General features: G+C 47.6%; 1 protein-coding gene across 4 annotated transcripts in view; it reads left to right on the top strand.

The window, feature by feature from the left end:
* Positions 1–12,135, top strand: part of Rarb (retinoic acid receptor beta) — a 354,451-nt gene that overhangs the window by 281,987 nt on the left and 60,329 nt on the right. For all 4 annotated transcript variants that reach the window (XM_052190375.1, XM_052190373.1, XM_052190376.1 and 1 more), the window contains one exon: positions 2,098–2,239. In XM_052190375.1, the coding sequence (XP_052046335.1) occupies positions 2,098–2,239 (142 nt within the window). The remainder of the gene's footprint in view (positions 1–2,097; positions 2,240–12,135) is intronic.

Below are 12,135 nucleotides of genomic sequence, written 5' to 3'. Positions count from 1 at the left end.
AAACCCTCACGAAATACTGATACACCCCTGATATTCACTCATATTCTGTCTCAGCCAGGAACGGGGCAGCCCAGAGTTCCACACCTTCCATAAGCTTGCTATCAGCGGAGTGTGAGATACCATCTGAGCATTGGCTCACTGGGTTATGTTTACGGTTCTGGCTTCCCAAGCAAGCCAGAGACAAAATAATTCCATCTTGCTGTTAAAGCATCCTATGTCAAATCATTAAATGGTCAGTGGCCTGGGGCTCTGCGGCCCTCCTCTCCCACACAGGGTCCTGGAAGCTGAGGCCTCTAGCAGGGGTGAGGCTTATGCAGGATGGCAGTGAAAGAAGGCAAAGATGTGGGTGACACAAAACTCCGTATGAATCAGACAGTCTCTGTTTACCCAACACACAGATCAAAATCCCTCCCAGCATGTGTCACAGTCTGCTGGGGCCCTGCCATGCTGGGAAGGACTTCCTGAAACGGAGACCTGCTGACACCCAGCCAGAGTCTGATCCAGAAAACTAAGAAGTCGTATTTGGTTTCCGCCATTGTTTCTGAGCCACACTGATGGGTAATTAGTGATGGATAAAGTTCTCCTGTTCTCTCTTATTTCTCTTGAATATCATGGTATTCTTTTCTGTGCTTCCCAGTCACTGAAAAATTGCTGAGCTGAATATTTGGGTTTTAATAAGTGAAAAAGGCACCTGTGGTTCCCTCCTCTTTTGTACACACACACACACACACACACAGGCTATCGCCTCCACCTTGTTCTTCTTGGTCAAGGAGTAATGAGTTTTTTAATGGCAAGTTGGTGCCCCTGAGAACCAGGGGTGCTGAGTAGTATTCTGAGAAAGGTGTTCTGCCACAGAAGCACACACTTCTCAGGTTCCAGGACACTGGTGACCTATTGTTTTAGATTCTAATCATTGTTATAACACCAAAGTTAGAAAAATAAACCATGTTTTCTTGAAAAATTGTGTGTGTGTGGGGGGGGGCTACTGACAGCTCAGCAGTCTTAAACCAGATTTCCAGGTCCTTACAGTAAAGCCATGCCAGTAACAATATGTTTATTCAGACTTTTCAAATCCTAGGGCACCTGTGTGAAAATCATGAGCAGCATGCACTCCGTGCGCGCTCTTGGCTCCCAAGCATCGGTGGGCGTTAGTCAGGTGTCTGCCATGGTAATCAACTGCAGCCAAGGTTGTGCTCACAAGAGAAGACTGTTCAGCACATTTCCTGCCTTTAGGAGAATGGTTTGTAGGATAGTTGTAAATCCCACTGCAACTGGTCAGGTAGAGTCCCACACGTTTAATACTCAGGGCAGCAGCTTTCTGTCAGGCAATAGGAAGAAAGTGAAGATAGCAGAAGACAGTTCATCACCTGCTGTGCCCTCATGTTGATTTGAACAAGCAGCACTCTGTTAACCATGGCTGCAGAGCTGTCTCAGGAACTGAGGGGACAGAGAGGATGTGAGGTCCCTACTTTTGAACCTAGAGTTTGTCCATTTCATGAGTGTTCCGCACAGTTTCGGGATATGTTGCTGAGTTTATCAAAGCATTCTCAGGAAGTTAAAAAACAGTGGTAACACACTCAGCCCTCACATGTAATAAAGTCAAAAATTGTAATCAATTTATTGAGAAGACTAAATGAAAAGCTGACTCAAAAGATGACATGAGGGAAATGTAGATAGATGGTAGGTGGGTAGGTAGGTAGACACTTTAGCTAAGCTGGCATGGGTTACAGCTCTGTGATGTTGTCCAAGCAAATCAACTTGATACTTGTTTTAGGGAGACACTAGCAGCCATCTCTGCTCTTGACTAGAAGAGTCTTTGGGGCTAAGGAGGTGAGAAGAGCAAGCCACAGCCCTTGGAACTATAGGCAGTTGTGACCTGCCAGGTGTGAGTGCTGGGAACAGAACCTGTGTCCTCTGCAAGAACAAAAGTGCTCTTAGCCACTGAACTGTTTCTCTAGACCTGGGCTTTGGGGTTTTAAGTTGAGTGTTTGCATCCACTCCTCTCTCAGCAGACTGAGCCCAAGGTGCATCCCAAGGTGGGCTCTGGGCTCTTGTGAAGCTAGCTGTTTATCTATCTGCTCATCTTCTTGCTTGCAGGGCTTTTTCCGCCGAAGTATTCAGAAAAACATGATCTACACTTGCCATCGAGATAAGAACTGCGTTATCAACAAAGTCACTAGGAATCGATGCCAGTACTGCCGCCTGCAGAAGTGCTTTGAAGTGGGCATGTCCAAAGAGTGTGAGTGGAATCTCTGTTTACTGATCTCTATGTGTATGTTCTCAGCTTCTAAGGGCCGATCATCAAGAGTGTTAACATAGGACATTCAGATGTGACAGGAATGGCATGTTGCCATAGCCAGGTATAAAAGAGAAGACATGATGAAAGAACTATGAAGACTCTGATGAGCTTGAGTGGCTGTTGGTGAAAACCAGGTCATAGGTGTCTTGACTGTGGATTCCAGAAGTGTTCCTGACTCAGTAGGGTTCCCTAGCTGACAGTCAGTGAGGCCACGGCCCCTCTGTATCCTCATCTTGACCGTGGACATACTTAGCATGACTTTCGGAAGTACGGATAGCCTATTTGCAGATGGTAGGCGTGGTGCACACTTGTTTTAGAAGGGTCGTTTGGGCAGTGGGCACACTGGAATTTTTCTCAAGTTGAATTAGCTTTTCTCTTCCTTCCCAACAAGAATGACAAAAACACTTAAATAAATTAAAAGTTGCCTGTTGGGCCATAAACATTTGATACTAGGGAGTTGAGTGAAGATACATTAGTGTAGATGGATGCTATAGATACAGACTATTTTCATTCTTTACATTTTCTCCTTGAGGCTTCTACATAGAAAAGAATGTGATGGCAAATCGTTCAGCCATCAGGCCTAAACATCACAGGGATGCATCCCAGGTGAATGACCTAGGCCTAAGATGACTCAGACATGTGCCCTAGTGGAGACATGGAAGGCACTGCCACTTCTCCATTCCATCCCTCAGGGGATGTTCAAGGCTCATTGCAGATGAGTCACTAGGCAAGGTGCTAACTGGGGAACCTAGAGATGTCTTTGCCCTCCAAGAGCATAGGGCAAGAAGTCAGATACCCATTCATGATTTACTGTGCATTAGAAGAGCTGTGCTGTGAACCAAGGACTTTTGTTGTAGCCTTAGGAAGGAGCCTGGACTAAAAAAAAAAGAGAGCCCTGCAGCTAGTGATGCTGCTCCAGTACCTGGCTTCTTCTACTACCAAGCAGCCCAGGAACTGTGATAGCTGTTTCTCAGAACACACACACACACACACACACACACAAGCAAACACGCACATGCTTCTTAGCACCATTTTCTGTAGCTTTCTCTGGCCTCATTTCTTGGGTGTCTACTCTTCAGGAATAGGAATAGGATTAACATGGGTGATCTTAGGCCAGCGGGCTGTCCATTTCGACCTCAGAACTCAGTTCACTGAATGTACCTAGGCTAGTTTCAAGAAAGAAGATTCAAAACTCATCCTTAGACTGTGTGCTGTCCCATCCTTGGGACAGATGTGCTCTCCTTTCCAGAGCATGTGAACAGGAAACAAACAAGCACAATGTGGAATCATCTGCAGGACAAGGTGGGCCTTCTAATGGAAAAGCAGGGGACCAGTGATCAAAAGCAAGCTTTTGACTGCAGCCCTGTTCTGCAGTGCCAGCTTCTACCTCCACATCATTCAATTATGTTTACCAAGAGATACCCATTATGGCCTTTGGAGCTAAAGTCCTGTTCATATATAGAGTCCCCAGGAGAAAGCCTGGGCTAGGCAGTCAGTCAGAAAGGTTGTGTGCAGGCCATTCCCTCTGGGAAGCTCTGTTTGTACAGGACAGATCATGTGGCCACTTGATCTCTCAGCTACTTGATCTCTCCAAACGGAGTGAGTTACTAGTGAGCAAGAAATGTGGAGCTGGGAAGCTGATGTTCAGTTATCTTAGGATTGACCTTTCCCCCCTGCCGGGAAAGGCCTGCTGACCTGAAATGACCGTGTTATTTGCATAAGTGATACCAGGAGGGTCACCTGATGTTCTGGGTTTTGGTTTGACACCCATGCCATCATATTTACCTAGGTGACACTTGGCAAATGGCCTGATGCTCCTATTCTGGTCCTATCCATGTGGAGGTCATATGTATTTTGGTGGGAGGACTTCATCTAAGACTAAGGTTATAAATGAGTAAGTCAAATGTGAACTAAGAGAAAAAAATCACTAGTTTTATATTTATTTTGTGTGGGCTAGAGATGCATTTCCTGCTTATATTACTTAAAACCCATATCCTGTTTCCCTGTCAAAATTGGCAGCTTAGTTGGCAATTTAAAAAAATAATGTTTATGCATACAGGAAACTCCCAGCTTCAACTCTCAAGGAACTTATCACCCTAATTAGATTTAAAAATATAGAAATGGGGAGAAAATGGGATCGTTATGTCCAACTACACAAAAATGAATGTTTTTCTTAGAAGGAAATTGGAGGGGAAATAAGTACTTGGAATACAGAAATTAGGAGTCTAATAGAGTATTGTTTTAAACTGAAACAAAAGGAAGCAGACAAATATGAGAATTGTAACCAGTTACCCCACGCCATACGTAATGGAGAGGAGTCTGGAGTAATAGATGCTTCTGGAATGTTAGAACTGAAAAAGGATCTGATCTTAGAGATTGGTTTCACTTGCTTGACACATAATCACATCAACACCCAGAAAGGCAAACAGCCCGTGCCCGCAATCTCTCCACAGCTCTAATCAAGCAAGGCTCTTCTTCTTACCCATCTCTTTTTCAGCGTTGATTCTCCTGCTCAGTCCCAGCCATGACGCTTGTCGATTTGTTAGAGTCACTGGGCAAGATCCTGCCCAGGGATATGTACAGTGTTGTGGAGCCAAAACTAGGCATCACATCCATAACTGTGGGATGCAGGGCCTCTTATAAACCAAGAGATCTTGGATTTGGTCTGTAGAAAATAGAGCCCTGAGAGACGTGCAGCCGAGGAGGAGAGCCCTTGACCGAAAGTGACAGAAACTCAGAGTAGCTTAGCTGAAAATCAGCATGTATCACAGAAAGTCTGTGTAAGTTATGGCTTAAAGGGCTTGTGTGCCTTTATCTTCATCCATGCTGTGTGCTGCTGCTGTTGCCTTCCTAGCTGGAAAGCTGCTCCCTGTGGCTGACAAAGGCTTGTCTTCCTGGAGGAAGAACAGAAGGAAGGAAGCAGTAAATGACTAAGACAGACAGAGAGACACAGAGAGAGAGGCAAGCTGTGGTTCTGTTGGTCTAATTTGTGTCACACACCCCTCTGTAAACACATTGTCTCTTGTCACTGGTGTGTGTCCTATGCCGGCCCTTCAAGACTAGGACTGAGATTTAATTTACCCAAATAAGAGAGTCAAAGGCATGAAAAAGTATACTTTAGTATATGTTCAAAAAGAGAGAAGTGTGTGGCTCAGGGCGGAAGCCCTGTCTAGTATGCCTGAGACACTGTTCATCCCCAAAACTGCCAAAAAATACATGTGACATCATGTTTTCTGTAGACAGCAAATCCCATAGTGCTGATCCCAGACCATCCTTCATTTCTTCTTTCTGATTTTTCTTCTTTTTAAATTTTCTTTTCCTCTCCTCTCCTCTCCTCACCTCTCCTCTCCTCTCCTCACCTCTTGTCTCCTCTCCTCTCCTCACCTCTCCTCACCTCTCCTGACCTCTCCTCTCCTCTCCTCACCTCACCTCTCCTCTCTTCTCCTCTCCTCTCCTGACCTCTCCTCTCCTCACCTCACCTCTCCTCTCTTCTCCTCTCCTCTCCTCATCTCACCTCTCCTCACCTCTCCTCTCCTCTCCTCTCCTCACCTCTCCTCTCCTCTCCTCACCTCTCCTCTCCTCTCCTCACCTCTCCTCTCCTCACCTCTCCTCACCTCTCCTCTCCTCACCTCTCCTCACCTCTCCTCACCTCTCCTCTCCTCACCTCTCCTCTCCTCTCCTCTCCTCACCTCTCCTCTCCTCACCTCTCCTCTTCTCTCCTCTCCTCACCTATTCTCTCCTCACCTCTCCTCTCCTCACCTCTCCTCACCTATCCTCTCCTCTCCTCACCTCTCCTCTCCTCACCTCTCCTCACCTCACCTCTCTTCTCCTCACCTCTCCTCACCTCTCCTCTCCTCTCTTCAACTCTCCTCTCCTCTCCTCACCTCTCCTCACCTCACCTCTCTTCTCACCTCTCCTCACCTCTCCTCTCCTCACCTCTCTTCTCTTCTCCTCACCTCTCCTCACCTCACCTCTCTTCTCCTCACCTCTCCTCTCCTCACCTCTCCTCTCCTCTCTTCACCTCTCCTCACCTTTCCTCTCTTCTCCTCTCCTCTCCTCACCTCTCCTCTCCTCACCTCTCCTCACCTCTCCTCACCTCACCTCTCTTTTCCTCACCTCTCCTCACCTCTCCTCTCCTCTCCTCACCTCTCCTCTCCTCACCTCTCCTCTCCTCTCCTCTCCTCACCTCTCCTCTCCTCTCCTCACCTCTCCTCTCCTCACCTCTCCTCTCTTCACTTCTCCTCTTCTCTCCCCTCCTCTCCTCATCTCTCTTCACCTCCCCTCATCTCTCTTCACCTCTCCTCTCCTCTTCTCTCCTCTCCTCACCTCTCCTCACCTCTCCTCTCCTCTCCTTTCTTTCCCTGTCCGTCTTCCTATCTTTCTTTGAGACTGGTTCCCACATAGCCCATATGCACCTTGAGCCCACTATGGAGTGAAGATGGTCTTAAGCTGAAGACCTTCCTGCCATGAGTGCTGACCCACCCGCTTCATTCTTTATGTTTGATGGGAACCAGATAAATCTGAGAATCATGGTCAGTGGTTGCTAACTTACAGGGTGTTTTCTACATGTCAGATAAATACTTCGCACACACTGCATGTTTTTCCCTATCCTCCCTCCTACTGTTTCCCTTTCTTCGCTGTCTCCCCCTGAGCTGGAGCAATGGTTCAGTGATTGAAAGTGAGCATTCTGCTCTTATCAAGAATCCAAGTTCAGTTCCCAGCACCTATCTTAGAGCTCCAGTTACAGGGCCCAGTGCCTTCTTCCTGCCTACATAGGTACCTGTACTCATGAGGGCAAACCTACCCTCAGACATGCACATTCATATAATTTTAAAAGTAAAAAATAATTTAAGTAGCCTCCATTTTACTTTTATTTCATGGATAGATAAATGAATGGATAGACAGACAGACAGGCAGGCAGGCAGACAGACAAACAGGCAGGCAGGCAGACAGACAGACAGGCAGGCAGGCAGGCAGACACACAGACAGATGATATTCTCATATGTATAGTTGTCATGCAACCCCCTCTCCCCCTCTCCTGTTCTCCCTCTCCCCCCTCTCCCTTCTCTCTTCTCTTTCTCTCTCTCTCTCCCATTTCCCCTCCCACCCACCCCCATTTGCAATGTCTTGCTTGGAGGTCAGAGGACAATTAGTAGGAGTTAGTTCTTTCCTTCACCGCATAGGCACCAGACATCAAATGCAAGCGGTCAGGCTTAGCATTTAGCACCTTTACCCCCTGAGGCATCTCACCGGCCACTGTAGAAGTACTTGATTCTAAAGTCTGCGCTCAAACTGAAATATATACTGCATGCCATAAAAAGCAGCTTTTAAAACTCTGAATTACTTCTTCCTCTCTGTTTTATTGCCAGTGGTTAATAAAACAGCCAGCGCACTGCTTGCTCTATATTAGAGCTGTGTTCTTTAGAATAGAATACCCTGTGAAAATTTAATTCTGATAGATCAAATTTGATTTTAAATGTGTAAAGAGATTTGCTAGTAAAATGTACTCCTCTGCAGTCCTCCGAGGTGCTGGGGCTGTGTCTATAGCCTGCTCATGGTGACTGGTGATGGGTCTGCAGTACTCCGAGGTGCTGGGGCTGTGTCTATAGCCTGCTCATGGTAACTGGTGATGGGTCTGCAGTCCTCCGAGGTGCTGGGTCTCTGTCTGAATCCTGCTCATGGTGACTAGTGACGGTCTGCAGTCCTCCGAGGTGCTGGGGCTATGTCTGAAGCCTGCTCATGGTAACTGGTGATGGGTCTGCAGTCCTCCGAGGTGCTGGGGCTGTGTCTGAAGCCTGCTCATGGTGACTGGTGACGGGTCTTGTACTTCCTAGGCTTTACAGGCTGAGTGAGGCCTTTTGCTGCCATCTGACAGAGCATGGAATATTTGAGAGTGCTAATGGCGAGTGAGAAGAATCGATTTTCAGCAGCCCTTCCAAAAGTGCTACAAAATTTATGTAGCTTCAGAGAAGGAGTCATGGAAGCAGAGGGACTCCCAGCTGCAGGAAGAGCTCCTTGGGGGCTCATGGGACTCCAAGGCCATGCCCTAAATAAAAACAAGAAATATAGAAAACAACAGAACACCAGAGCCATTGTCCATCCTCAGCACCACTGTAAGAACTGCCAGCCTGGGCTACTTAGCTATTTATATACAGTGATTTCTGGGCCAGCCTGGGATACTGTGTGAGACCCTGTGCCAGGAAAGACACACAGTGAATGCAGGATGGTTGTAAGGAGCAGTAGGGTGGGCTTCAGGTATGGATAATCTGCTATGGTAGCAGATTCAACATGACACTGTCCTTGCCATGACTGCAGAACAAGAAAGCCAGGCTTACCAACTGAACAGTGCCAACCCTTGAGCCAAAGGTTTTATTTTTTAAGGTCTGGATTTTTGAAAACTTAAATTTGAGACAATGTTTTTGGCTATGTAGGCCATGACATCTTAGAAACTGTTTTGTCTTTGTCAAGGTGGCATGGTGTAGCAAAGGGAAAGCCAGCAAGGAGTTCTGGTCCACCTGGACCCACTGGCTGGGCCACAGCTGCTCTAAGCGGCAGGCCCAGTGCCCACTGGGATATGTGTAGCCACTCCATCACCTGTGCTGTGGGCTTCCTCCCACAGACATAGGCTGCAATTATGCCTGCCTGTGCCACATGTAAACTTGAGCCTGCGGTGTCCCATTGCTCCTCCACTGAACCCCAGCTGCCTGTGGTTGTGTCCTTTCCTCTTAGAAGACCCCCTGAGTCCATTCCATAGCTGAAGCAGGGCCTCCACTCTTCTCATAGTGCTTTGCACACACCTCCACAAGCCACAAACTTACCATGTATTATTATATTTCAGTGCAAGGCTAAACTCTGGGGGAAAAAATCACTTCTCTGCCTCTTGGCTACAACCAAATAAAGTTTATATACATACAAGATGTAAGTTTCCCCTGCTTTTATCCTTATCCCCTTTCTTACCCACCAAGTGTCTTCCCAGAAGGCCCCTCTCCTACTTCCATGTCTTTCTGTACATGTGTGTGGCCCGCGGCACCACTGCATTTGATCAAGGTTGCTCGCATGAGCACAGAGGCAGCATTTAGGTGAGTAAGGGCATCTTACGAGTAGCCAGCCACTGAGGAAGAGGCCTCCACACTCTCAACTACCATTCAGGGCCTAGAGCTCCCTAGGGAGCAGTGGCAACTTTACAGGCCCTGTCCCCATGCGTGATGGACCGTTGATAGGTCCAGCCTTGCATAGATCTTTTACAGGCGCCATGAGTTCTTGAGTACAGTAGCCATCTCCAGTCTAGAAGACAGACGGCCACTCACCACAAGCGCCCCCCCCCCCAAACAGCACTTGCGTTCCCTCCATCCCTCTCCTTCAGTGGTGCCTGAACCTTGCAGGGGTTGCTGTAGGTGTCTTATTTTGGGCCGCACACTGATGAGTCATTTATTCTCGGTATTTTGATCTGACCAGTATTTAAAGACAACCTTTAGCTCCTCTTTGTCTTTGCTTACTGTAAAGTTGCCCAACACAAAAGAACCCTGGGTATCTGCCCAGTCAGCACTCACATACCTGTTAGGGCCCAGAGTGGAGTCAGAGAGTTCACACACAGCCCAGCATGGCGCTGGAGCTGATCCTTTAAATCCTGTGCAGACAGCAGTTTCTACAATCGCTGTCCCTCCTCTACCCTTAAGCCAGGGTCTCATTAGGCAGAGGAAGGCCCCTTGCAGAACTTGGCCTTTCCCAGCTTGGGCAACTTGGCTGGGAAAGCCTGGGTTTTGGGGATCACCTATCTCCAAACCAACTGACAGGAGAGGATGCTGGAAGCATCAGGCTCAGAAGTCTCAGGGAAAATGGAGAGTTGTGCCAGAACTGAGGTGCTCCTACTAGGGTTGGGAGTCAGGAGTGGGCACAGATGCCCTGTGACCTACGGCCAGGTATCCATGGCCTCTGGTCTTCTCAGCCAGAGACACCATCCACATACCTGCCACCCATTAAAGTTTTGCTTTTCTTACTTAAAAATGCAGGCTGCAGCCTGATGAGGGCCGCCCCTAGGATGCCTCTTTATGCCTAGCTAGCTGTGCGCTTGAGCAGGGGGCAAAACATCTTTGAGTTTGTTCTCACAAATATGGTGTTAGTGTCCACGTCATAGCATTGTTGTTGTTGGGTCTTCTCCTCTTCCTCCTCCTCCTCCTCCTCCTCCTCCTCCTCCTCCTCCTCCTCCTCCTCCTCCTCCTCTTCTTTCTGTGGCAGTTTGAGTGAATTTATAAAAGAACAATCAAATGATCTTCACATTTAACAGTTCCTAAGCACTCATTGGCACCTTCTCATTTGAGGCACACTGAACTTTGAAAAGTCTCTAAATGCCGACAAGCATGTGCTCTTAGTGTGACCATCCCCAAGGCAGGCTGATGGGATAAAATATTTCTGACACTGCTTCCACCAAGAGCTTCTCCAAGCCTCTCTGTCCAAAGCCTGTGCTAATTCATTACCACAGACCCTTTGGACACAGGGCCTCCACCCCAAGCACAGCCACCTCTGCTGCTCTGCAGATTTTATGGGCAGGGACCTGTTACCCACACTTGGTCATCTTCCCCAGGACTGCTGTGCAGTCAGCTGCATGAGGAAGCACTAGGGGAGGACACTGGTGCAGCCTGGTGCTGAGTGAGGGTACTGAGTGCTGTGTCTAAAATGGAGCTCTGAGAACTGTGGGTCGTCCGGGGTGGGATAAAGGGCAGGAAGAGGGATTCTGTGTTCTGAGGCACAGAAGTCAGTCTGTATTACTTTTCTCTTTGCTGCAATTAAATACCTGACAGGAAGCAACTCAGTGGAGGGGAGCGTTGTTTTGGTTTTCAGTCTAAAAGAGTAGAATTCATTAGGCAGGGAAGCCAGTTAGAAGGAGCCGCTTTTGCCTGGCATGGCTGGTGTAAGCCTGACCTCTTATGTCCCAGCAGATCAGAAGGCAGGGACAGCAGTGCTGGCCTTCATATGGCTTTCTCTTTTCCTCTTTAGATGGAGTATGTACCTCCCATCTGAGGGTGGTACTGCCTGCTTACACCTCACACAAACCCCACTAGACGGACTCTTACACCCAGAGTGGTGCCTCTGAAATGATTCCACAGCCAGTCAACAGGACAGGAAAGTTAACAGCCACACTTCCTGAAGCCCAGTGTCCAAGATTCTTCCAGCCACACTTCAGCTCTCGAGTGATGTAGTTCTGGCAGGTTCTCTTGTGTCTCATCTCCCTGTGGGAATCAGTTCCTGAAATCACCAGGTTACCACTATGGTGTTTTGAATCTAAGAAACTGCTACGTTGTTTCTCTAACCACAGTCTCTGCACAAAATAACAGTAACAGAAGGCTTCTGACTTGCCTGGAAGAGCTTCAGGTCCCACAGAAAGCCTTAGTCCCTGTGCCTTACTCATTTAAGCTTTCAGTCTCAACAAGGCTGGGACAACCTTAATTAATTCCTCCCTGATCTCTCCTGATCTCAGCAACACACAGAGGGGGGCATCAAAGCCGAGCTGAGACTGGTTGGATCTACTTCAGAAGCCTGCAAACTTTCTTAAGTGTGAAAGAGTAAATAGTTTAGGCTTGGCACAAGCCTTGGAGTCCCTTGCATTATGAGTGTGGCTTGTTCTAATAAAACTATATTTGCAAAACTAAGCAATTGATCTGATCTGAAGAACCTTTCTTTTCTATTTATGGTGAATGATAACACTGTCTTCCTTACAGTGGCCATGCACACACATCCTCTGCATTTTAAGTAACTAGAAAACAAAGTCATTTGGAGACAAAATTGTAAGAAGTGTCACTCTGTGAAATACCAGGAAGATGGTGCTGGAAGGATTGGTG

The sequence above is a fragment of the Apodemus sylvaticus genome, chromosome 8 (genome assembly GCF_947179515.1).
Source record: "Apodemus sylvaticus chromosome 8, mApoSyl1.1, whole genome shotgun sequence".
NCBI lineage: Eukaryota > Metazoa > Chordata > Mammalia > Rodentia > Muridae > Apodemus > Apodemus sylvaticus.
Note: the sequence above shows the minus strand (reverse complement) of the source record. Positions and strands in the feature narration are given on the sequence as shown.